The sequence below is a fragment of the Betta splendens genome, chromosome 7 (assembly GCF_900634795.4).
Source record: "Betta splendens chromosome 7, fBetSpl5.4, whole genome shotgun sequence".
NCBI lineage: Eukaryota > Metazoa > Chordata > Actinopteri > Anabantiformes > Osphronemidae > Betta > Betta splendens.
In genome coordinates, this window is record NC_040887.2 from 5,972,020 (window position 1) to 5,999,634 (window position 27,615).

The 27,615-nt window shown below is 46.9% G+C and overlaps 1 protein-coding gene across 6 annotated transcripts in view; it reads left to right on the forward strand.

Moving 5' to 3' along the window:
• Nucleotides 1–27,615, forward strand: part of samd11 (sterile alpha motif domain containing 11) — a 59,843-nt gene that overhangs the window by 13,921 nt on the left and 18,307 nt on the right. For 2 of the 6 annotated variants that reach the window (XM_041071444.2, XM_029155586.3), the window contains 3 exons: nt 9,708–9,799; nt 17,819–17,994; nt 23,519–23,628. In XM_041071444.2, coding sequence (XP_040927378.1) covers nt 9,728–9,799; nt 17,819–17,994; nt 23,519–23,628 — 358 coding nt within the window. In that variant the 5' untranslated portion in view covers nt 9,708–9,727. Of the gene's footprint in view, nt 1–7,320; nt 8,717–8,756; nt 9,100–9,131; nt 9,552–9,707; nt 9,800–17,818; nt 17,995–23,518; nt 23,629–27,615 lie in introns of those variants that run through there. The other 4 variants (XM_029155584.3, XM_029155585.3, XM_029155588.3 and 1 more) reach the window with 4 other exon arrangements.

Sequence of the window (27,615 nt, forward strand, 5' to 3'; positions counted from 1 at the left end):
AAGTGCGGCTCCTCCAAAGCTCTGGTCAGATGAAAGGCGTAGAGCTGTATCGATCTGCACAGGGCAGGGGGTGGTGGAGTGTGTGTGTGTGTGTGTGTGTGTGTGTGTACTGGCAGGGGGTGGTGGGGGGCAGAGCCTGTGGTGTGTCTGCATGCTGCAGGGCTGCCAGCCAGGCGAGGAGCAAAAGGCCAGAGGGTGTCGGTGGGGAGGTGGGCTCAGAGAGGAGGGCAGCGAGTTGTCGCTGTGGCCCTGTGGCTCCGCCGTGACCCCCTGACCCCTCTGTGGAGAATGCGCAGCACATACACCCAGGAACACGCACGCGGCACCAGCACTAACACCCGTCTGCTGTTGTTGATGAGAGCTGTCAGGGAACGGAACAACATTGCTAAACATGAGAGTGAGAGAACTGACAAACGCCCACAAAGGTGCATACGGAGGATGTTTTCGTCCTGTTGTTTTGCGTTAAAATTAGTAAGATGTAATATTTACAACCAATATCTTACTTTAAGAATTGTATACATTGTTAACAAATGTCTTTTTTGTAGTTTATCAGAGCTTGAGTGTATAGAATTTTTTTTACTTTTTTACCAAGATGCTGTGCAACAACTTACCTTAGCTTTAGTTAAATATTGCCAGCATTTTGATTTAACTATAGTTAAATAGAACATACAGTAAATAAAATTATTATTTAGTCTAAATATGATTCAGGATATGGAAAAGTTCTGGATCTTTGCGCTGTGGACACATTTGGTTCGTCCCAGCTACAGGTTGAACACCTTGTCTAGTTACTTTGAAATGGTCCAGTGCTTTAAGTGGCGCTACTGTATTATCAGCCGGCCTTCAGGGACAGTGTTGGTGCAGAACTGGGCACATTTTAAAAGACTGGCAATGACGACAATTCAAATCCGATTCAACTCAACTGGTGTGTTGTCTGTCTCGCTCTGTGTTTCTGATCTACTCACCTCGAAAACAGTTGGGACTCACGGTCGGGAGACAGAGTTGAGACAAATCTATAGCGAATGTAAAGGCCTTACGCTGCCAGTGTCTCATTTCTAACTAGTGTTGACTGTTGCGCTTGCTGGCTAAGATGACAAATGGTTCGGCTGTAGGCTGTTTCATCTGTCACTCATTCCAGGAGTAATTTGTCATTCAAACTGCTTTCTGTAAACCATGTCTGCAAATAACCAGAGATTGTTTATTAAGAGGGAGGCCTCACTCGCTGCTGTATGGCTGCGAGGGAATGGTTGCTTTCGTTCTAGGGTCTCTTCTGTCGAGGCGTATTTCCCTTTAGATTCCCTAACCTGATCCCAACCATATGCTAACACATATGTAAATTGTTATAAAGAAACAGATCTTGACATAACACCAGAGAATTCAAGGAATCATCAGATGCAAAATGTTTTTGGAAATGCATATCTGAGCCAAGAAAATATGACATTCCTGGTTTTAATATGAAGATCCTCGAACCAAAAATAACAGTACGCAGTCATGAAAGCGGCTGACACCGAATATCTGCACAAGTATGAAACGCTAAGCTGTGAATAGTCACTTCTCCTCTGGGCATGATAGAGTGTGGCCATGGGCACAATATGAATAAACCATTGTCTGCGTGGCTGCTCGTGCTGTAATGGTTGATAGACTATTATTTTACATCTCAGAACTGTGACGAGAGCGTCTACACGCTTGTGCTGCAGCGAGGAACGTGTGCTGACAAACCTTCATTGGAGGCCTGGCTTTAGCTTTACCTGTGTGTACTTGTGAGAAAATACACAATAGTATAAGCTGTAGCAATAAATAAATAGTTAATTTTTGTCTTATCAGATTGATTGGAACCAGCACCGGACCTCGTGAGGACCCACGCCGGCTGGGTGTGCCCGACCCTCTGAGTTTTGGGCCCCGGGGGAGAGATCGGCTGGGGCGGCTCACTAATTGAAATGTGTTGGCGACTCATCGACGTCTCGACTCCAGTTTCAGGGCTATTTCGACCCACGGCGCTGATTGCTGGTTTCACATCACACAGGGACAAAAATCAATAGTAGCTGGGAGAGCTAGGGTTTATTCTTCGCAAGCAGACATTAATGCGTTGCAGAGGAGGGTTTGATATTTATCATTTGTCACTGTGTGTCTCCAGATCAGCCTGAAGTGAGGCATACGTCTAAATTGTTGAGGGTGAGTTGCTTGTGATTTTTCAAATAATAATTTGGTTCGAGTGTCCAGAGTGTCCAGGGCAGGTCGCTGACTTTTCCCAATCTAGCTCCAAAGTGTTCATGTGTTGTTTTTTTAAATTTTTTTTTACATATTTTCACCAAAGTAAAACATGTGAACTCTAGAAAGAACTAAAGGGGTCTCATTATGGGAAAATGGACAGTGTGATTCACACTTTCAACACTGCACAGTTTATAGACGTTTTTGTTCTAGGGTTGCGGCCAATAACACTTTAATTAAGAGAAATTCCCTAAAATGTTGTATTTGGTTCTTACTTAGATCCTTTGTTGTTCGGTTCCGCTTTTAACTTGGTCTACACAACAAAGTCGGTCTAATTTGGTATTAAATTATGGTCATATATGGTTCTGCCGGTATCAATAAGTTCTGTTCTCTCTGCATTGTTTGAAATCACTAAGTTGGATCTCTTGAAGGCTAATGTAGCCTACTATCTTGGCTTTGGCTCTTGGTGCTGCTACCCTTCAAACACAGAGTGAGGCCTTTGAAAAATGGATTGCGGAAGAGATAAGAAATAATTTATGTTCCTATCACTGCCTCGCACAAATATGGTGGGGAATACTGTGCCAATAACTCCCACAAACTCAGAGAGGCATGCTATCTTTTACTGCACAAATTATTAACGGTGCTGGGGAGAAAGGGGGAGACGCCACGCATTTTTTTTCTAGATAGACCTGGCTCATTGCTCGTCGAAGCTTTGAGTTCACTACAGAGCTTTATAATCAAAGATAAGAACTTTGAAAATGGGAAATGTGTTTAAATACAAAACCTGGAAAAACAATCGTGGAATTTTTTGATGTTGTCATTTTTAGCCGCACCAGAGTACGAGGAAAAGTTTAATTTAGTGTGTGTGTGCGTGTGTGCGTGTGTGCGCGTGCGCGCCTGTGCGTGTTTGCATGCGTGCGTGGGTGGAGAGGGAATAGAATGAAAGGGGAGGGAGTCCAAAGGGGAGTGTTGAGGGAGGATACTCCGGGTCGGGTGTCCGCTCGCCTCTGTCGGCCGGCGTTGACAGCTACAGACGCTGGTCTAAAATGAGAATCCTCTTGGGCCGCCTGCCTGCCCATCCAGCAAGAAAATAAATCCCATGTGGAAGAGCCGCTGTGTGGGATCACAGACAGCCGCCTGACCCCCCAGATCCGCCGGGGGAGGCCAAGGGCGCCGGCACGACAGCACAACCCCCCCCCCCCCCCCCCCCCCCGGCCCCCTCCCGGGTCTAGTGTTACTCTGCCTGCTTGCCAACTCTGAGATTCTGGAGCTGCAGGACTGTGTTGGGCCCATAATTTTTCATTTTTAAAACGTTTTTTTGGGGAGTTTTTTCGGGTTTGGTGGAAGGTTTAGCGTTGGACTTAGGTTAGACCACAAAAATAGCACAGCGAGGTCTCTCGGCTTACAGAGCCTCTCTCTGCGAGGACTGTTGTGAAACCTTAAACGAAGGGGAACTTTTGGGAACTTGATTGAAAAGGCCCTGGTGGTGTTTGTGTGATGTTAACAGTGGACTAGTAGAGGCTAGTGCACAGGAGCACTGCTTGGTGAGCAATTACAGACACAAATTGGATAAAAATGTTTGAAATGTGATATGGCATTTAAGACTATCCCCAGATGGAGAGCGTGGAATTGCCAAATGCAGTGCTGTCCAAAGATTCAGCACTCTGATCCACATTTCCCCCTCTAATGTGTGATGTTTCTCCATGTCTGATAACACAGCGCACTCAAAGCCCAGAGACTATATCCCCTGAAACATTTTCTGATATTAAATTCCACAAATTCCAGCTTAGGAGCGCTGCGCTCCCTCCAGGACCCCTGAGAAGTTTTGTGTCTAGATAAAATGAAATGGAGTCAGCGAAGGTAGCGGCATGTTATAGGAACAAATTGACTTAATGAGCGTTGCCAGCGACACAGACGGATGACCTGGAGCAGGAGGCGTCAGGCGTCCGCGATCCTTAAAGAGAGCGTTTGTATCAAGTCCACTTCTGCATACGTGGCTTCATACAACCTCGTCCTCGTTGTCCATCGTGTGGTATTTAGCCACGCAGGTCAGTTTCATCAATACTGAAACTATACATAACTAGACAGCCTGGTTCCTTCCAACATTCTATGACATTATTTATGTAAAAGATTTTTTTTACTGATCAGACTATGCTCCATATCTGAGGTTTATGTGTCTTTCGTGTTTTATGTTGTTATTTCTCTTATTTCTATGGATAAACTGGACACGGTGCACTAAGGAGCCTGAGGAAATTCATCCTCCGCTTTAAATAGTTAATTACTCTCGCCGTGTCTCCGGCGGCGTCTGCTTGTGGATGGGGGGAGAGACGGAGACGCTTCTTCCTGTCTCTTTTTCCAGCAGGGGCAGGCCTATATATTTTGCAGATCATGTCTGAAAGGCTGGCTCCAAGCGCTAGGGGTGGGCTCTCGCTCTCTGATGGTTTTCCAGTGAGTATTTGTCAGGTCAGACTGTGCACCGCCCGGCGGTCTCCGCTCCTCTCCCCGGGTTATTTATTACCTCTCTCCCCCGCCGGCAGCGCTGCGGCTCCGGGGCCGCTGCCAACAACGGTGCAGAGGCGGGGGCCGCGCTAGGGGGGTTCCCGTCGCACGGCGACTGGACGGAATGGACGTGTTGCGTTTTGAGGATGGTCAGAAATTGTTCCTCATTATCTGCGAATAACTACAGTAAACACCTGCAATGGTCGCCAAACTGAGAGCTGATCTCGGTAAAGCAATCGGGAGCAGAGTTTGTGGTTCATAAGTTGTATGAGGTTAAATATGGATGGAAGTAAATGCATAATCTGACACAACCATTTGTTTAAAATTACTTTGTCACTTAATTAGGGTGTGAACATGAAGGAGCAATAAGGTTCCAGCAAAATTTCAAATATTAAAAGATATATTACTTTGTATGGGTATTTTTTACATTTTACCGAAATATTTACTAATAGAATAAATTAATATTACTTTTATTAGTAAAGTGTTTTGCTCCTATGTTATAATACAGTTCACATAGCTTTGCTAGTTGCTTTCAAAGTGTCGCTCAATATTTTATTTTTTATTTATTGTATGGCTCCTGTATGAATGTACCAAATGTATTTTTATATTATTTTTCAAAAGTGGTAAACAATTTTTCAGAACTGAGATTTTTCAAAAAGCAAAAAGATTGTTTTATAACACACTGAGAATCATTTTTACTTTTTTCACTGACCTTTCTGAACAAATGTACACAGTATTCCCCTGTGTACATGCAGTGTTTGTATAAATGAAGCCATGAAAATTGATGTTGTTGGTCTTACAAAGTTTTGAATATTCAGTAGATGAATGACTCTTGAGCCATTATTGAGAGAGGACCTCTCTCCATCACGAGTGGCCTTGTGCGTTTTGAGTAAGAAGCTTGTCTTGCCTGGAATCAGTCATTCTGCTACTTCTGCAACTCTCCATCTGTACATTTGAACTTCATGAGAAACAAACTCACTGACTGTAAGGGAAGTTGGAAAGGATTTTAAAATGGAGGTGCTTTTTGACTTTAGTATGAAATTGAGTTATATTAAATCACAAGAGACACTATTGGTTTATTAAAAGAATCTATGGTTGGTTTAAGTCTGAGAGTATGAAAGCATCATAGTACTGCCTGTTGAAAATGCAAGTTAACCATGCACAGTAGTAATAAATTATAAACGTTACCAGGGATTTCCTCTTATTATTGTATAAGAGCAGGTGGTTTAAGTCATTAGCAAGAAAACATTGAAGAAGGTTATGCAAGGTTTCCCCATCACCTCAAACACCAAAATAAAATGGACCCGGCCCAATGGAAAACTCTACTCAGTCAACACACACCGCCTTTTAAGATGTGAAAGCTCAAGTGTTGTCACTGTACGAGTTTGGGGAACCCCTCCGTGATGAGCCATCGAAATGAGTCATGATCCAGGATGGTGAGTGGGTGCAGGAGTGGGCATGGGTGTCCCCTTTATGACTGGTTTCACCAGGGCTCTCCCGATGTTGCAACCTCCAGTGCCCACGCACGCGTCCGCGAGGTTTCCATCAAGACATTTCGATGTGGCGCGGGCTGATTTGATAAGGACACAATCAAAGGCGTTCTCGTCTACAATGTGCTGTTCCACTTCCTGGAAACGGCTTTGTGAACGAATGCCATAAATGTCAACAGCTCATGGTTTATGTCAGTGCTGCTGCTCGGTGTATTCGCTAACAAGTGGGAAGTGACACTGTTGTTTCTTTCAGGCCACCTTTTGATTTCATTTCTTGCACTGTGGCGCCGGTAGCTTTCAGTGACGACAGATAGGTTTCATTCCTGTGAAAGTAAAAAATGTCAAATGTGTTTTGAACTCGTCCGCTTCTACAAACCCACTGATTCTCTCACATTCTCTCCAGAGCTTTCAGCTCCCTCCCAAATGGAAAAAAGTGTCAGTCCATAGCAGGTCATCGTGTCGTGTGAGGTAACAGACGAGTGTTTTTGTAAATGTCTGCCGTATATTTGCCTGCGTATTGGCTGTGGGCATGAAACCAGTTCTGGCCGGGCTGTGGTCTCTGGCCTTCTCGTGCACTGCTTCCGCTTGTGGTGTGGCCTGCCTGCCTCCTTCCTGTGTGTGTGTGTGTGTGTGTGTGTGTGTGTGTGTGTGTGTGTGTGTCAGAGCCACTATGCCCTGATTTATAGGATTCTGACACACTGTGTTTTGGACCCCACCTCTGCGCTGCTGCTGGAATGGCTATTCCATGTGTTGGTGGTGGATCCACCTGGGTGGTTCTCCACTGATGGGGGTCAGATGTAGTCCTGTTCAGGGGAACATGTCCTGCAGACAGTGTGGAAAGAAAGTGCTCCCAGAAAATGCGTATAGAGACACTTTTTAGTGGGAGGCATCAGGCTCACAGCCGTAGCACATACTACTTCCTCTTACCTAAAATATACAGTAACACTACTGTACTCATGAGACTGATTGCATTTAATTTTTTAATGTACTGATGCTCTGCTTTGTGGCTGTTGTGATTATAACTATCATAACCATAATATTTTATATATATATATATTTGGGCTTTTCTTCACATAAGATCTAACAAACGTATTAGGTGTCAGAAGCACATTTCTGTAAAAAACATCTTGCATTTGGAAAACAAAAAGATATTTCTAAATTGTTAATGAGTAGATGAGCTGTCGCGCCAGGTTACGGATTAGGTTACATGGGTGAAGCTAAATGACTGTTCACTTCCTCGTGCAGCCTAATGACTGGTGCTGCGTTGACGCACCGAGGCGCCGTCCGTCGCGGAACCCCTCCGCCGCGTGGCCCTCGCCGAGCCTCCGCTGTTTAAATGGGCCAAGTTGAGAAGCGGCGGAGAGTGCAAATCTTGTTTGGTCTGGGTCTGTGAACTTCAGCGTGACTTCGACGACGCGCACGGGGGTTAAAAACAAGTCTTTTCAAAGTTTTAACAGACTTAATGTTACTGAAGGACATACATTCGTGACGCATTGGTTTCTGACTAAAGTCATAATAGTGTCTAAGGAGAAATATAGCAAGATTTAATTATCAATGACTTATTTGTCTTTATTGCCTGGGAAATTGTATGTTGGTCACGTGAACCTTCCCATAACTGTATTGATGTTGTTTTATTCATAACCTATTCGTCGCACAATTTCGCCTCTACGTGGTAAATATTAAAGTCTCCGAGGTTTTCATGTCCCTAAGGGCAAAAACGGAGACGACGCCAAACTGCGCCTGCTAATGATCAGTGTAGCGTATAATGTCCGGGCTCAGGGCTTCCCAGCATGTCAGGTATTAACAGAGCGAGCGCGATTAAATGTGGGAGGTAGGACCTGTGAGGCTGACGGAGAGCGCTGCCGCCGCTGCGAGCTGGAAACTACTGAATGGGAATCTATCCGGCAACTTCACCAGACCGCGGTCTCACGGCGACACGGGGGCTCTGCGTAAAACCAAGCGGCGCGTCTCCAAGTCTGGGTCAGCCCCACTCGCAGACGGAGCGGACGCGCAAGTTGGATCGGACGAGCAGCTCCTCACTTGTTACCGGCGCTCGTCCCTCGCGAACATGCCTGCCATCAAGAAGGAGCGGCTGGATGGAGACGACATGGCACTGACCGCCTTCAACCAGTCCGAATACCTGGCCCCTTTAAATGCCACCGCTATCCCCGTGGTGACCCCGCATCCGCCGCCCTACGACCACATTTTCGCCCATCACCGCGCGTACTTGGGGCTCCACGACTCGGCGCTGCATCACCAGCACCTCCACCATCACACGGACGACTTAATGCTGGAGAGGTTCTCCTCCATCCCCGACTTTCAGCCCTTCTTCGACAACGGCGAGCCGTGCATCGAGGTGGAATGCGGGGAAAACAAGGCTTTGCTTTATATCAATAAACTGTGTCAGGGCAGTAAGGGGCCCTCGATTAAATACAGGGGCGAGTGGCTCACCCCCAACGAGTTCCAGTTTGTCAGTGGACGGGAGACGGCCAAGGACTGGAAACGGAGTATCAGACACAAAGGTGAGGGCGACCGCCGCGGTCCTCGTGCTTTGCGCGCGGACGGAGACTCGCTCGCGTTAATTCACCACTTTTTCGGTGACGCTCGTTCCGGGTCCAAACTTGGACGCCGCGGTTCGTCGCTGGGTGTTTGGCGTGAAAGGGTTACATCAGCCGGTGCGCGAGGACACGGATGAGAACGGGCGCGTGTCCTCCACTCTGCCCTGCGAGGCTCAGGCGGAGGGTTCGGGCTGGCGTCGGACACCAGAGCACAGGCAGAACCGGGACCGAGGGCGGAAGTGGGACGTGGATGACCAGTGTGTGACACACGCAGTGGACCGTCCTCGTTGCGTTAAGTGGCAGCGCTCGTGCACGTCGACTCTTTAACGCATCGCCTGTTTCTAGCGGTTTGTTTTCCTTTCACCTCATGACTTAGTGTTAACGTGGTATTTTTTTAATTAATTTTTTTACAACCAGCACAAACTTTAAAATGAATCACTGAGGTGCCGCCGCTTCAATTGTGCGGGCTAACGATAGCATCAATACAGTGACAGTGTTCCGATACTTTATGTTTACATCCATCGCACAGTATTTTAATGTAGTACCGTAATTAGCACGGTGCGCGCGACCTGACGCGCGCGCACACGCACGGACACGTACTCAGGCAGAACTGACAGGAGTTGAGATGCGTGGGGGGGTGGGGGGTGTTGCCCCCAGGTTAAAAATGACAGCCTAATGGTTTATTAGCAGCTCCCACAGACCGATGGCCGTGGGCTCCGGTCTCTCTCTCTTTCACCACCGTGGACGATGTAGTTTAATGTCAGAAAATAGACCCGTAAAGAGATAGGACCGTCTGCAGGTAAACCCGCCACTCGCATCTCTCTCCATCGCTCACTGTCTTGAATGGAAGTTTTGAAAGTTGAGCTTGAGCTGCTGTGCAGCAGGAACCGGACTGTTGTTTGTGACAGAGCCCGGCTGCCACATGTTCACTCAAGTGTCGTGCTTTATTTTCCAGGGAAAAGTCTCAAGACGCTTATGTCCAAAGGAATCTTACAAGTGCACCCTCCGATCTGCGATTGTCCTGGTTGTCGAATCTCATCCCCAGTGGTAAGAATCTTTTACCAGTTTACTCTGTGTTGTGTCAATGCGATGTCTTCAGCTTCTGTTCCATTGCGGACAGTGGGCTCGTAGGGTGAAGCTGTTAAGTTACTAGCTTGTGGTTCGTCGTTAGCGAAGATTGCATGTTGTCAGAGAACACAATCGACGTTCCTGGAAGATAAATGAACACAAGTATTTGTGTTATATGAGTGGATGTTGTCTAGTATGACTACCATTTATATTGTAGGTCATACAAAACCTTTACCTGGCTGGATATTGCCTGGATAAGTGTTTTAATTTATACTGCCAAATCACAAACGACTGGTTTTAATAGTATTTCAACCTGTTCAGCCTTGGTACATAGTCGTATTTATAGACCTCATCACCAGCCTTTCCAGGTTTAGCTTAGGACCAAGCACATTGATACCGTACTTCCCTGCGTTATTTGTGCAGTAACCCGACTCTAAGCGCACACAACAGTGGCTGAGCGCACACTCGCGCATTGTCTTTCTCTGTAACCTTGCTGGTGAAGCCCCCACAGGCGCACGTGTCAACTTTGACGGTAATTTTTCGCAGCGTGAATATCAAATCCACTTTCAGCCTTCCACACGCGCGCCGAGCATCAAGCAGCGTCTTATTCGGGGGCACTGAGCGCTTCAGTATGGCTGCTTGACGGTAGGTGTCATCGGCCGGGCTCCGTCTGCCCCATTGAATCAGTGTCCTCACCTGGCTGTTGAACTTTTGTTTGCCTAGTGCTTCCCCCAGGGCCCGGCCAGTGGCGCCGGGCCAAACCTCGAGGCCTTGCAGGTGTGTCACGATTACGGCATCACCACTCGGCGTCTGTGTGTGTGTGTGTGTGTGTGTGTGTGTGTGTGTGTGTGTGTGTGTGTGTGTGTTTGCGCGTGAGGGCTTTGAGCGGGCACACTGCCGGCTCACCGTCGCCAAATCTGTTCACACAGGTGCTGCGGGTTATGTGTGTGTGTGTGTGTGTGTGTGTGTGTTTTATCACCACGGAGCGCATCTGTCGTCGCTCCCAAGCACTAATCTTGAGGGAAGGGTGTAAGAGGCTTAGCGAGCTACTGAGCGTGGCTACCGCTGATTATTGTGTGCGAGGCACGCAAGGCAAAGGCGGATTTGATAAGCCGGAGGTGTTTGAGTGATACAGCTAAACTGGTGACATTTTACACATCCAAGAATGAAGACCTGCACCCTAACACGTAGGGTTCAGCCACAATAAATTACCTGAGGGAGGTGGCGGTAGGACAAGCAGGTAGCAGAAATGCTCACGTCTTATGTTTTTACTGTAGGATTTGAGAATAGGAGCGTGTTTACTTATTCTCGGGCTCATTACAGATATTAGTGATTGCTTCTGGGTTGCCGGGGCTTGTGCAGCTACACTTCAATTAAAGCTGCGGTGGAGTTAAACTTTGTCATTGACGTAAGCAGGCGTAAGACAGCCTTAAGGTTGTTGTTGCTCGCTCTTCCCCTTCTCTTGTCTCGTGGTGAAGTCTAAGCCACCAAGCGAATCTCTACGTGACACACACACACACACACACAAATACACACACACACACTCGCACATATAGGCTAAGTATGTTGGCAGCTCCATGCGAGGCAGTGAGGGTTAGGCGGAGGAGGCAAGGCAGCGGGACTTGTATGGCCTGTACTAGCGTCTCCCTCTCCCCACTGACTTCCCTCAGGGCATGGCAGCTAGCACACACTGATGAGCTCGCTCTCTCAAACTCGCTCTTAAACACACGCACACACGCACACACACACACACACACACACACACACACACACACACACACACACACACACACACACACACACACACACACACACACACACACACAGACTATGGCCGCCTACTGACATAAATGACCTCATGCAGACATTTATTTTGAAAGTTTGACGGCTGAACTTTGAGTGATCTTGTTTTGCTATAGGCATGAGGCAAGTGATCATAAAGCAGCGCAGCAGCTGGTGGGAAGATGTTTCACCTGCCGGCTCAGAAATCTTAGAAGTTAATTTGCTGCGTTGGTCCACGCGCAAGCTGTTTATACCAACGAATGACGAAAACTGAAATGTACTGACATGCAGAAATTCTGAAGTTGGAGTAGTTCACGTTTGATTCACTTTGAACTATGAGCTGTTAAAGTAAATGACTGTTGTATTTTTACACAACGCATATGATAATATATGATGCTACTTTTTCATTAAGTTGTTTACACTATACAAGCTACGTGGAGGTTTATCCTCTGAATGTTTGTGTTATTGTCTGGTCACACGTTTGCATTAGTATGTTTGTGTATGAATGCCTGTGATTTGCACAATGGGATGGCTGGCTGACTTGCTCGGCGCGTATGTACGTGTGTGTGTGTGTGTGTGTGTGTGTGTGTGTGTGTGTGTGTGTGTGTGTGTGTTTTTGCATGCATGTGTCTCCCCCTTGGAGAGCTCGGCTTCCTCTGCTCTGTTATTTCAGCGGAACCGGCGGAGGCCGGGAGGAAATTGCACTCCCTCCTCCGGCTCGTAAAGACCTCCTCCAATCAAGGGCTCTTCTTGCAAAGTAGAATTAAACACACACACATTCTCGGATCTGTTCACAAACACCGGCACGCACATTTAGCATACAACTTATCATCTGCCTCACTCCATTTTCATAATGTAATTTCCAATAGGGGTAATGGGCGAAGGACAGTTGAAACTGAAGTGCAGTGTATTGGGTGGAATAATAGAAGCAGAGCCGTTATATGCGTGGCTTCATAGAGCACCTACCTACTGTATACGACTCATGGTGTATGTGTTGTGTTTGTGCTCATGCTTGTTGCTGAGGCTATGTTGCTATAGCAACACTGAGATCAGCCTTTGGTCCAGAAGTGTGTAGATTTGTGATGAGGTCTACTGTACTTGCGTCCTGAACATAATTAGTTCGTTCTCTGTGGGTCTTTAGATGATGGATCAATATGACGTCCCTGTGTTAGACGTATAAAAATACAGCATCAGTTCTTTCAGTCCAATTCTTTACAACAGGGAAAAGGCTGTGGTACCCCTTGTTTACTTTTCATGAATTATTCAATAAACAGTCTAATTTAGCCAATTAGCCATTAGCTTCTATTATTGCAAACTGCTAGATGCTAGAAATGGACAAAGAGTTAAATGTGTTATCTTAGAATGAGTGTATGCTTCAGTGTGAGTGGCCTGTATCTTATTGCTGCATGTACTCATATTTGACGTTATCTTTCCCTTGATTTCCTAAATGGTTTGCAGTAGCATACAAAGCAGTGTAGCTGTACCTCAGAGAGCTACATGGCTAATTGGTCATTTAAAGTTTCAACTGTGTGAAACCGTCAAAGAGATTCTAGTCATTGTCAGGATTTAGTTTAATTCTTGTTTGAGCTGAAACAACAGAGGGGCTCAACGCTTCTTCGTGCGCCCCTCCATCTGCCTGGGGTTGAGGGGGTGCGGGCGACGGCGCAGCCGTTACCTGTCCATAAAGCTCCCCCGCGGCGGCCTCCGTCGGCCTATCCAAACACGGAGCGAGAGAGCGAGCAGCGGAGGGGGGAGAGGGGGAGAAACGGGAGGGAGAGGGCAGGGCAGGAGGCGCGCTGGCACGCTTGACTGCACCGTCACTGACCTCCCAGCGCCGCGCCGGCAGCCCACCCCCCCCTCGCCCGCCGCTCATCCCCTCCACCTCATCGCCTCGCGTCCTCTGTGCACGTCAACCCCTCCTCCTCCCCCCGGTCCTCCCCCCTTTGCCCTGTGCCGCTCCACTGGGCTGCAACTGCCCGCTCGGCTCAGCGCGTGGGGGCCCAGAGTGCAGGAGAGAATGAGCGAGTGTGTGTGTGTGGGGAGGTGGGGGACTCGGTCGCATGCATATCTGCCCTACAGTGCTTTCTCACTTTTTTTTTCCCTCTCACACGGCCTTGAACAACTAACTACTACTTAAAGTCTATAAATAAACCGCACACAGTTATCTAGTATTAGATCACATACAGTACAAATGCCGCGAACAATGGTTTTAATGGCCAATCTTGCATCTGCAGCCGTAAGTGGGATTGTGTACGTGCTAATAATTTGCTTGTAACCAGGCAAATGTCGGACCTGCCCGTTTCTGTGCATGTTCAGTATAGAGCACCTATAGTGGAGGCAAAGTAGTGGTTCTGCAAACAAACCGGGCCATAGTTAGTGGTGAACAAAAGGGAAAACTTGAGTTTTTAAGGGTGGAAGTAACAAACAACTAAAAATAAAAACAATCGTATTTAGTAGTTTCTTCCTGTTTTGTGGAACAAATGAAACTCTCACTGGCAACTAAATATCCTGACATCAACTGTAATTGCAGATTTATCCACAGAAATCTGATTGTGATCATTAATGTCGGCACAGTGAGCAATTTCAATTTGACGTAATCTGGGAAAAGGACAAAATCTCCCCTCGTAAAAGCACCTGTACAAACGTCAGGAGGATCTCTGTGTGAGGAGGTGAAAATGAAGTTCAAAATGTGTCCGTATTTACTGACGAACCAGCAGACGGACTGTTTGTTTTTGCTTCTGAGCTTCTATGTGAGCGTTGGTAATGACCACTTCACCCCCCCCACGTCCGCCGCTCCCCCCTCCTCCCTCCTCCCCCCCTCCTCCCCTTGGTCCGGCCTCGTTCATTTTTTCGCCGTCTCCTCTGTCATCTCCTCATTTCCCCTCCCCCCCTTTCTCCTGGCGCTCGCGCCAAGACGGCCCGCCATCCTGCCTCCTAACACACACACAGACACACACACACACACACACACATGCTGCGAGGCAACGGCAGACAGGCGCGTGACTCATTAGGCATTCGTCCCCCAGGGAGATCGCTGGGGGGGCGCGTGCGAGGGAGAGAGAGCACCGCAGCTGCAGGAATGTCACGGGCGGCTACCGCTGTGTGTGTGTGTGTGTGTGTGTGTGTGTGTGTGTGTGTGTGTGCGCGTGTGTGTGTGTGCGTGTGCGTGTTTGTGTGTGTGTGTGGGTGTGTGCTCACTAATGCTGGTTGGAGCCAGCGGCAGGGCACTGCACCTTTCAGGAAATAACGCAGGGAGGAAGGAAAAAAACACACTCATTAGTGCTCCTTTCCACCAAGAGCTCATTTAAAAGTCTAAAACAAATTTGGAGAGAAATATTAGAATCATTTATAAATGTTGCTTAAACGTTCGCTCCTTTTCTGGCCAGTGTGTCCTGCAGATGTGATATTAACCTGTAATGGTTTTCACTACAACAGCATTTTGTGGCTGGCTTTAAAACAAACCCATTACTTATAGTTTTATGAATTCAGGAAACCTGCCAAATAAGTTATAATAACATATAAGCCATGGCTGCGAGTGTTGGCACATTACTCATCTCGCATATTCACCGGCTTTGTGTTTTTGTTTGAAATATTAGTGCCTATTACTCATATCGACCTATTAAATGGAAATGTATGCATAGGATGTTTTTAGCTCACAGTGACCAGCGTACGCGTTGACTTCTAACCGTTTGTCAAGATTTTTCAATAAATTTAGCGAGCCCACTTTTAACGCAGTGTCTTCGTGATTTTATTTATTCTCTCAGCTCTGCGCTAAATTGAATTTTTTGGGAGACTTCAAATTTGGCGAGGGGTGGAAATTATGTGGATTTGGGTTTTAATGTACAAATCAATTTTGGTTCGCGTCTTTTAAAAATAACTTGGAAATCGAGGGAGAAAGAGGAGAATCATTTTAGAAAACTTGATTTCTCTTCTTAGAATGTGATGCAAAAAGTTTGTATTAACAGAGTCTTAGTGAAAGCCATTGTTTGTGTTAAATATATGGAAGGTGAGAGGAGCATTTCTGTATATCATATATTCACAAAATAAATTTAAGTATCAAGCTGCTCCCATTGTCACATGATCACATGGATGTCTTTTGTTTATTTAATAGCATTTTTTTGGTGTGTTAATGTGAAGCACAGATATATTTCTTGGCTGCTTTGACTGTCAGACAGAAAGCGTGGGAGGCGATATTCATAGAGGTGCTTTTAGTGGGACTTTTATGAGAAACTTCTTTCCATGGCTGAAAGGAGGTTGACCACACACAGTAAGGTTGCCTCCGCTCGGCGCACGACGCCCGTGTGTCTGTGCGCACATGTACGAGCCCGAGCGTTGGTGCGCCCTTCCTCTGAGCGCCCCTACGTGGGACGCCAGGGGTGTGTTTTCGCTTCGTGTTTTGTTTCGGAGAGAGAGAGAGAGAGCGAGAGAGAGAGAGCCCTCCCCCGCGCTGCGGAAGTGTTGCCGGAAGAAGTGGGAGCTCACCCCCAGTTCTGCGTCAGTGCCACTAAAGAAAGGATCGGGGCTTTCCGGGAGGAGAAAAAAGGGAGGAAGGGGGAGGGGGGGATGTCAGTCTGGGTATGTCACGGCCATGTGGGTGGTTGTCTACACACACACACACACACACACACACACACACACACACACACACACACACACACACAGCTACAGTCACGACTGCTTGTAGACAAACTATTCTTGTATACACTGTATTGCCGGCATGCTCCAAGTCGAATCCCCGGCTTTAAAGGGGAATTCAAAGGAACAGGGACAGGTGTGCGAGTGATGCTCGTGCATATATGTGTAGCCGGAGAGGGTTGTAGGGGGCAATAATGACACTCAGCGGGCAGAGCGTTGCATGTGCCCTGCTCCCGTGTTGTGTTTCCCTGCCGTCGGCCTCCTCCCGCGACCTGCTCGGCCTCCCTCACCAACGATGCACAGCGAGGGCCGTGGTGGAAGCAGCAAAAAGTATGGGAAAGTAATCCAGCGTCTCAAACGCTGGAGCAGAACTTGTAGAAAGCTTCCACGGGAGAGAAGAAAGGCGGAAGAACCTCTTTTCTAGTGTGGCGCGGAAAAAGAGAAATGTGCAGAACTCTGTGGCCTGCTCATCCTGAGGGATGTTTTCATCCCCCCCCCCCCCACACACACACCCCCCTTACTCTTTTTAATGTCTGCCATTTGAGAGACTCCAGAGGGGCTGCACCTGTTTGCCTTTTGGCTAGCAGCCCCCAAATCCCTCCTCCTGCCCCCGACTGCCACTCATGTTGCGGCGCCTCCTGGGATGGAGGGAGGGAGCCGAGAGGAGCGGAGAGCGGGGTTGCGTGTGGTGGAGGGATAGCTGGAGGGCTTGAAGGCGTCCAGGAGCAAGAGCAGAGATGTAGGCACACAGAGGGAGGAATATAGATTCTGGTCCAGGTCCGTTCTCCCACACTGGACAGACCCTTCTTCTGTTGAGTTGCCTCATGTTTTGACTCACTACATTTCTGTATTTTCTCACTGCGTCTCTGGTCTCTCCTGTATGAACCCACATCCACCCTACCTCTGTTCACTGTTAACTATTTCTCTCAACTCGCCGCTCCCTCGCTCCTCTCCAGTTTCCTCCCGCGGCTAAATCTCTTCCACACTCCCATCTCGGCTCCTCCTCGAACGTTCTCTTCTTCTCCCCCCCGTCCGCCGGTTTCCCTTTGTGATTGGACCGTGTTAATCTGCAGTGACCTCTTCAGGTCACATTAAAAGTCCCTCAGCTTCACTTCTTATCACCCCTAGGGCCACGCTACGTTCTAACCCTTCTTTTCTATGCTTGTTCTTGGAGAATAAAGAAAACAATCCTCTGATAAATCCACCATTTGCCTCCTCCCATGAGTTTGGTTTTGAAGCTGTTTTTTGGTAAACACCTTATGCCAAAAAGAAATTGCAGTTTGAGCGTAATTGATAACTATTTTGGTATTCATGCCATTTTTCATTACTTTTTCCCATTTCAACCTTTCATCATCAGCTTTACTGAGCTATTTATACGCTTCTGCTTCCTTACTAACTTGTTGTCATGCATAATTAATATTTTAACACTGTGTCCAGGTGTTACAATATACAACCAGTCAACAGAGAGCGATAAGACAGTGTGGTTATTGTGGGGGACAGGACTCTCATTTTTAGCACTCGAGTGTGTCAGTGGAGTTTTGTTGCTAAAATGCATTATTTCCTTTATGCCATGTTGTGCAGAATCGTGGGCGTTTGGCCGAGAAACGCACCATCCCCCTCCCCCCCAACCGGGTTCCCAAGAAGGAGCTGGCCTCCATCTTCAGCAGCGATGACAGTGAGGGGAGCGAGCGGGCCAGTGCAGATCATGCCCACATCAAGCAGGAGGATGAGCTGCATTACAGTATCATGAGAAAGAGGTGAGGCACCCGCTTTGTGACACCGTGGACATACAGGTCACCTAAATGTACTCTACTATTATCCTTGAAAGACAAATACTTTTGCGTTGATCTAATTTTGACACAACCTGTATTCAACAAAACTCGTATGGCTTCTGCTTTTGAACGACTAATGGGATTATGCTCAGCTCTGAAAGTGTTAATTGGTTTGCTGGTTTACGTTTTGTTGCCACTGCCAAGTCTCTGTGAATCTGTCCTGACTTGATTTAGAAAAACTGACTCACCGGAGTCACTGTCTGCTCCTCCTCGTCCTGTGCATGGGAGCATTTTGATCATTTTGATTAGTATGTGACTTTTTTTAATCTAAAAGAAACAAAAATGTTTGGTATGTACATAAAAAGGCGTGTGAGATTCAGAAATCAGCCGGGCCCCGGAAAGATATAATGGGAAAGCTGTTCATTGATTAACCTCAGAAAGTCCCCAGCTGCATTATAAGCAGCTTGTGCAACCTCATTAGAGGAGGGGATGTTTTTCATGTCTCGAGACTTGCGTGTGACACGGCGGACAGCACAGCAACTGTGAAGCTTTAAATGGATTCACTAACCTCATTTAAAAGGGCTTTCCCTCCCCCCGACACTTGTGCCGCTGGCGTGTTAAGATGATAATGAATTTAAAGAACACTTATGACTAATATTTCAGGCTTTTACCCTTTTGAAAGGCGACGGACTCGCTGGAGCCACAGCTCCGGTCTGTCCCGGGCATTCGTCTCAACCCGCTTTATCCCACATGCGCGACTGGACGAACGGGATAATGGGATGTCCAATCACGGAAATGTGATTTCCATTGACTGCAGCTTCATAACTGAGTCGTAGAAGGGTCTTGACAAATTGGATTTGGCCGGTAGTTGTGAAAAATACAGGGCCTCTATATACCGGTCTATGCTGTCGGCCACACATCATCAGCGTGTTTGCAGGACCGCGTCACACCCGACCCGTCATCGGTTACCCTCAGGCAGCATCCGTTAGTTATTGATAAGATTTTTTTATTCTCATGCAGCAACTAAACTCTCTGCCGTCGTCGTGGTTGCTATTTGGTTGTTTCCCAGGTTTATTAAGCTGATCCAGATGAATGTAAATAGTCTCCAGCTTAACACACTTTCCTTAGTGCTTCATAGCTTGTCCTGCTGATGCAGAGCATCTGGAGTGTAGCTTGGCCAACTTGTCCTTATAGTGCTACCATCTCTACCATCTCTAAAAGTCTAGTGTGGGTCCTGTGGAACACACATTTATTGAAAGGTGGAGACAAACTGGTTTTATTGTTACCTTTGTATTATCTGTGCCTCTGACTCAATAACACTGATTTCTGAGACCCATAAGGACCAAAATGCTCAATAGCAGTAACTCAAAGCATCATATTGAAGGGTTTCGCTTTGGCTGTAGATAGCAAACCTCTGATTAAAAAGTGCTGATAGAGATTTTTAGTAATTATCTGGCAACCACTTTGGATTTTAAGTTGAACCTGCCGATGTTTGCCTTTCATCCTATATAAAAAGAAAAAAAAATCAACCATCCCAATTCACAGAAACAAACCAAGGCTATTCCACTGTTTTGCAGTGACTCATGAGCCCCCATTTGATTGCTTGCATACATGTTTGCTTCTTCATCAAACTTTGTTGCTGATCAAGTAGCATGTAGCAACGATATGAGACAGACAAAGGAAGGAGATCGACATGAAACCAACCATTCAACCCAATATGAAACAAAGTTCTCATGGACTTGAACTGTTGTCTCCTTGAACGATATTTTCATTCAGTTCAACTTATGCTCTTGTGTTATTACTTAGCACTTATGTTAATAAAACAGCTTAGTGACATTAAGATGCTCACATTCAAACCTTTAGAAGAGTCACAACAGTTGTTAGTAAGCAGACGGCTGGACTATCTGTCTGTTGTTTCTGACATTTTGTCCTCTAGCTCTATTGAACAACTTTGTCATTGCCTTATGCCAGTAAGGGGTCACGGACAGTGTGAAATGACTGGAAATGGCTCTCCCCTAAAGCACTAATTAGTGCGCTTGAAGGTTTTATAGCTTTCTAGAAAAACTTTCCACTTCAAGACTTTTTGTCCTTGTTTACATGTGTTTACCATGGCAGCGGCGTCGCAGCAGTTCAGTCGTTTATTGGGCGTTGGCCAACAGCAAGACAGTCATTGTTTCCACGGTATTTTGTCTTTTTTGCTTCCTGTGAACATACAAATATGAAAGATGCTCAGCAGTGTTCAATCAATGGTCTAAGTCTATTGCCTGTAACTGTTGAATTAATTTCAGAATCGGGAAACAGACACATTAAAATAGTCGCTCGTAAAGTCTAAGCCTGAGGTAAAATGAACAGTAAATCCAGCCGCATGTGCAAAGCTCAGTGCAGGAGAATCTGCATGAAACACAGCGGTGGTCTTAACATATATTCTGTTTTTTCACCGTGCTCTGCTTTCCTCCCTTGGCTGCCTTATCGACCTCACGTCAGGCCGTACAGCAGAGGAACAGCGAGGAGAAGTGAAGCCCAAGTGAGGCTTGGCTCTTACTTATTTATGTATCTATTTCTGGATTTATTCATTACCCCCGTCCGCCCCCCGCCCCGCTTGCAGGATTCCCATTCGCGGGTTGCCCTTCGATCCAGCTGTGAGCAGGATGATAATTGCGCTTCCGTTACTCACAGGAATCAGACGAAACATAAATGCTCCTGCGTTGTGTCCTATAGGTAGAAAGATTTTAAATAATACAGCGCGTTTGTTCCGAGAGACGTGTCAAACTCGCCTCTCTCGGTTTTTTGCCTAAGTGCATACCTCACTGGGATATAGCTGCTGAATATTACATGTTTCCTGCTGGTGTTTGAATGTTGCTATGGGCCACCTGTGCAGGTTGATGTAGGTTGTGTGTCGAGGCAGGCGAGCGGTGCAGGGTGCGAAGTAAACCCTCCAGCACCAGATGTTACGCGGCGACCTCGCTCTTTCTTTCCGTCTTTTCTCCCCCGCTCCACTCTTCCACCTCCACATTCCTGCCGTCTGTCTGTCAGCGCTTTCCCAGTGGTGGTGTGAGACATGGCGTCAGGGAGCCTGGGCCGCCGGCTGGTGCCAGCTCACACTGTGACCTCCAGCTCTGCCACCTCAGCTCCACGTGCCAATGCCACAGCAGGGCCACGACTGGGTCGTTTCACTGAGCGGACGCCCTCTTTTTCTATTGAACTCTTTGGAATATTAGCGCTTATTGAATAGTTAAAGGGAACACAGCCTTTGCCTAAACGAAAGAGCTTAGGCTGAAATGAACATCCAATAAACATTTTCGTTGCTATAAAACTTTCAAAGCTTTTGTGTGATTAAAGTTTTTATAGAGAGGAAATAGGAGAAAGCATTTTTTTGTTTTTAATTTTTTTCTTGAGCCAGAGACATTATTTGCCTCTGATCTAGTGAGCAGTTTGTGACAGAATGTGTGAGATTTAATTACCTCGGCTGCATCTGAGTGACGTTGGACACTAGTGGTGTGCTTGGGGTATTAACACACATTATCCCAACGTCAGGGTCAGTGTGTCTGTCCTGTAGCTTGCGATGAAGGGCTTGTATTGACCAGTTTAGAGATGAGCTGCAGATGAGATGATTGTCTCCGGGTGGCACTTAGGCGATAAGAAGGCGGCGCGTGTCCTTCCTTAGCTATCGGGGCCAACGGCTACAATATTACTCCCCTCTATCCTTCCCGAGCCACCGTCCTTCCCAGATCACCCCAGCCTTAGGAGCTCCTTAGGGAGTGCTGACTCAGGTGACTGGGTTTTAAACACCATCCCTACCCCCTCTCCATCTTCCAGGGCTTGAGTCTGACCTTGGCTTCCTCCCACATAAAGAGGAGTGGAGGGTTGAGGGAGGGCAGAGGTGGGTGGGGACAGGGCTAGGTGCTCATTAGTCCAAGCTAAGGCGGGATAGCGCGGAAAAAGTCCACTAATTACCCCGCTAACAATGTCCTTGCCGTTCATGGCTTACAGCGGCCACTTTGCCATGGGATAATAACCCCATCACCTCTGAGAAGTTCAGGATAGCATTATTATGATCACTTTAAGTAATGGACAGAGAGCAGTGTTCACACTTGCTGATTGATGACTTAGCATCAGTTTTTCGCCGTGAGTCTAGAACTGTACTGTTTCTGTTGTTTATCTCGTTAAAGTCACCGTTTTAACAACGAAGTACAACGTAGTTTTGATTTATTGTCCGCCTGAAAGGGGCTAGGGGTGAGGCCGGCGCAGCCAGCATTAGGCCCTGCGTGCTCCCCTTCCTCTTTCCTGTTAGCGTGTGGAAAACAGCTTGGAGACCGGCAGCCTGACATTACAGCAGCAGCCTGTAATCATGGGACTGTAAAAACCCAAATCCAGCAGCCACAAACAGTGCGGCCTCGTCATAGTGGTGGCAGCTAAGAACCATTCACCGCTTCTGTCCCATAAACTGTGCCTGCCGTGTCACACCAGACCCCCTTCATGGATAATTCTGCTTTCAATAAAGCTCCCAGTGAAGAAGAAAAAATCCTTTATTTGTCATATGTCACACGTGTTACAACGTCACAATGAAATTGGTCCTCTGCATTTAACCGGATGTTGATATCATCAAAGTGACACGTCGAAATGCTACATGCTTTAATGTTTTCTTCTGGATAAAAAAGGTCTTTGGGGATTTAGTAGTAAATGATGTTTAGAGCATAAACTATAAAAATATTCAAAGCTATATCCCTGCTACCACACAAGCTGTTTGCTATTACTCTAGGACTATACTATTACTGCCTGCTCCCTTTAAATGCTAAGCACCTATTTCCCATCATTATGGCGTTTAATGCGATCAGGATGGTAATCAGATTCCCAGTGAAATACCTCCATGACACAGTTGTGCTGGTCCGCTATTGTGAGGAGGTTAGAAAAGCGGCTGGTAGAGCATTTGGAAGGGCGGAGAAGCTACAACCGGATCCGGGCTTAATCTGTAAACCTTACTCCTGCTCCTCTCTCGGTCGCTGAAGGGCAGGACAGCCATGTCATGAAGGACCTCCTGTTAAAGTTTTACTGAAACACAAGTTACGTTGTTTTCTTAACATATTCCTCATAAGTAATTAACATTCATCGTCTGCTTTTGCTCATTATGGAATTGAAGTGTACCTCAAAAACTATTGGTGACTGGAATTAAAAAGGACCATAATCAAGTTATAAGCAGCTAAACTACTTATCAGTTGAGAATATGCTCGTTAATACATCTTAGGGTGGAAGATGAGTGGGGATGAGACCCAAAAGTGCTGGATGCAGTAGTCTGTCAGACTGTATTACACACCTCCAGCTAAAAGGTAGTTGACAGAGCAGCCACTTGTAGGTGCTGTGTCTGTGGAGGTGCAGATGAGAGAGACTGTGAGTCAGTCTGCACAGAGGATTTAGCAGGTAGTGTGTGAAACAGTATAAATGTATGTATAGCTCCTCCAGAACATGGGCTTGGGGGAGAGTATAAATGTTTTATCGTGTGTGTGTGTTACAGTCGTGACAGTGACCTTTCTACAATCATCTCCAACCTTCACCACACCAGACAGCACGGCATGCCCGAGGGCCAGTCCGCCTCTGACCACGGCACCAGTACCGGACACACAGGTAGGACCTCCTCGTGAAGCTGTTTCATGTTTGTGTGTGTGTCTACATAGTGTCAAAATTGAAGATGCCTTTTGTTTTTCTCCCACTTTGCACCAAGGCTGACGATAAATCTGCTGTTACATCTTCTGTAACACGTGTAAATGTTCCATTACCCATTTAATTTACTCTAATTTGTGTGATTGGGGGAATTTAACATAAGCTTATTACTCATTCCTGAGGTTGCTCTCAAGTTGATTACTTAATGCTCTTCCCACATTCTCCGCTGCACTTCAGGATTTTTGTTAACCCCCCCGTTTTAAATTACCTCTGAATAAATAGCTTTGTTTGCCATTAATCCAGTTTCATGTGAGCAGAGGAGCTGTGGAGTGTGTGTGTGTTTGTGTGTCTGTGTGTTAAGCTAAGAGCTTTTCTTACAGCTTACAGAAAGAACACAGACAGCATTTAATCACAGCTATTTGTCAAGTAGCTTGTATGAGGATATTCTAGAGCCGTCGAAGACATATGGTTTGTAAACAGTCCCTGTAGATATCAGCAATCAAGCATCCTGTATATTTATGCCACACTGGGTTTGTGGTACCTATTTCTGGGACGTTGTGCACTGTATACCACAAGGTATGATTGATAGTCACATTGTAATTTTATTAAATGATGGATTTTCAGTATTTGAGGTTTCTTGCAGGTTCAGGCATGAAAATATTCCTGTTTTGTCTCCTCAGTGGACGTTGGTTTATTATAAATAACTAGTATTGTTTATAATATGAATAATAATAAAATGTTTGTAATAGCAATAATTATAATGAATCCGCTTAAACAACTTATATGCATGTGTGAGGTGCCTGTTCATCGGTGAAGACCATACCTGTGCTCCACTGCTTCTTGGGGTTCAACCCTGTCCCTTCTTATCCCATTAACACAGCAAGTGGCATAATCATCCCAGACCGGCACCTCCACACGCTCTCTCTGTGCACATCTTTTCTGTCTGCCGGATTAATTGTCCATACGGTGCTCGTGATATGAGGCATGGTGGTAGGAAGGTATTAGACTGCTCCCCAGCACCCCAGCCAGTGTCTTAGGCTCCAGTTTGGGACGGATTTCCGCCCAAATACTGGCCTAATCATCTGCTAAACATGGAAAAATCAAAGCCGGGAGTACTTGTCCTAATGAAGGAAGGAAAGAGGGGATGGGGGTGGTTGGGGGATGGTGATGCAGGAGGGGGTGAACGCACTGTGGCCCACACCAGAGGGGTCCAAGCCCCTAAAATCTGTTCGTTTGAGCATTAAAGGGAGATTTAACAGGCTGCCTAAGCGGCTCGCTCCGTGTCTGTAAACAAGTCCAATCCGATCAGCCACTGGCTCTAATTCTGTCTGCCAGTGAAATTAGACGCACACACGTTCACAAACACACAATTATTCGCAAAAAACCAAGTAGCTTTACAGATGTGTGCCCACACAAAATCAACACAGGTTCAGATTTGCATCCAAATACTAAGGTGGGTGTAATATGTATGAAGGTTTAGAGCAGGGGATTATTTGACTTAGAGATGGATGAGATGGTGAACGCAGCACGCTGTCTAGGATATTGTGTTTACCCTGTTCTTCCAGTCAGATCTCCTCTTTGACTTTTGCTCCAAAGGCGTTTAACATCTCCCAATGAACTGTGGAGAAAGAAATTAGGGAGACCAAGAGGAAGGCAGGAAGGAAATTAAGACGGACGCAGAGATGCAGTGATGGGTGGAATATGAAATACTCGGAAAATGGAGGAAAAGGAGACGAATGAGTGTGGTGGTGGTGGTATCAGGGGAGGACAGGCGGCAGCTCTGGCGGCCGCCGACTCCATGTGTCTGTGTGTGTGTGCGTGTGTGCGTGTGTGTGTGTGCGGCGGGAGGAAAGGGAAGCAGGCGCGCTGGGTCGTCTCTGCGCCGGAGTGGGCCGTTAATTAAATCTGAGGGACAGACAGGAGGGCTGCCTCCATTCTCCATTCCGCCGTCCGTCCCTCATTGGCTCCCTCGCTCTGCCGCTACTGGCTATTCGGAGGCTCTGTGTGAGGGGGGAAGGGGGGTGGGGGGGGGCCGGGGCGCCGGCGCTGAGCGTCTGGCTGCCTGTGGAGACTGTAAACTGTGGCTCTGCGGTCAGACTGGAGCCTCAAACAGGCAGATAAGGTGTTTTTGGACCGCCACTCTCGCTCTTCTCTGCTCCCTGCACTCAGACTCCCAGAGGCAGTTACAGGCTGTCGGTGTGTGTGTGGTTGGGGGTTGTAGCAGTGGTTTGGGGCTTCAGCATATGTATGAAGGGGTGTGTGTGTGTGTGTGTGTACCTTTGCATGTGTGGTTTGAAATGCCTGCTTTTAGATGTTAGCTTGCGTGTTTATCTGCAGCCCAGCGTTGGTTTAAGGCTTAGTTTTTCAAACCGATTGTGACGATCACTGTTAAAGCATAACCAGCTACGTGTCACATGATGAGCTTAGAAAGCATTCTCTAAACAAAAGTAAATGCTTTAGGATTTCAAAATCACTGTAACATGAACTGTAACACTGTTCTATATTATTATACTCTGTATATAGATTTCCAGCTGTTGTGGACACGACTGGTGTCCGTTGCAACAAAATTTGATTATGCTCTTAAAACTTTAATAAACTTAAATGATTTGTTTTGTTAGCAATATTAACGTGCATACTTAGGCATGAACAGTTGCCTAGCAACGGCCACATTAACTGGGAAGAACTAACACAGACTGAAAGATATGACTAGAAAACACTAAGCGTGGCAGATGATGGAAGAAGAAGCAGGACATGCTTTGATTAGTCTGGAATGTTGGATTTTGTTGGGTGATGCAGACAGATTTTCACTTTGAGATATAGCGGTACAGTAGGGTCAGACATACATTTCCATGGCGTCTGTTCTGCTTTTAGAGTGTGCCTCTGTCTCCACTTCTCCTAAATCTTTCCTCCTTGCTGGAAATCAACGTGGCCAACTATGGAGCAGTTCTACTCTTCTTGGACACACATTTGGTGGTGCATCCTCCGCTCAGCGTGAGCAGAAGCACCTCTCCCCCCCATCTCCATCACCCTCCCTCGGCCCTCCCCCATCCTCCTCCCTCGCTCCCAGCTGCATCGGCCCGTAAGCTAATCAATGGCAGGGCTTTCAGGGCCGGCGGAGGCCCCGGTGCACGGAGGGGGGATCAATAAGTTATTAGCACCATTCTGTCAGCTGTAATGTGAAGATTGATCGGGGGGCTGCGGCTGGCGGCCCACCTCACGTCCCCGCCTGTCACTCCCCGCACCCAGCACCCAATCTGCCCCCCCAGCCTGATAAAGATGACAGATTAACAGAGTAAGAGAGGAATTAAGGAGTCTAGCTGTCTGAGCTGTCACCACGCTCCATGGGATAGAGAGAGGACAGCAGGACAACTAAAGTTTAGGGGAATAGAGGAAATCAAAAGAACGAGGAACGCTCCCTCTGCCTGACCATTCACCCCGACGGTGTCACATGAAAGAGAAGACGTTTAGGTCCTACTGCTTCCTCTTTCTTTATCTGTCCCACTGTTCTTATCCATCCTTTCTCCCAGTGGGAGGAAGGACGGATAGTAAGAAAGTTACCCAGTAAGTAGAAGTGAGGCAGCGAATAGAAAAGGGTGTGCTTGTGTTGACTCCTTGGAAAAAGTTAGTGTGGACTGAGTTCACTGAGAAAAAGAATATATCATAGCAGCTAATACTATTTGCACTTATGTGAACTCTTCTGACAGTTAAAATAACAGCCTTGAAGCTAAAAAATGAACTTGTGGCTTCATAACAGCTAATTCCTCAGCAATACTAACAAGCAGGTGATGGGGGAAACCCTGGGGTGGCAAACTTGACTGTGAGCGGTGTTGGTGCGGGTGGAAGGGTTACTGTCTACGCTATCAGAGCTCAGGGTTCGGCATTAAAAGGGAGCGCCGGTGCTCTAAGAAGCCCCATTTAATTGGCTTTAAAAGCTTTCCGCCCTCAAATCTC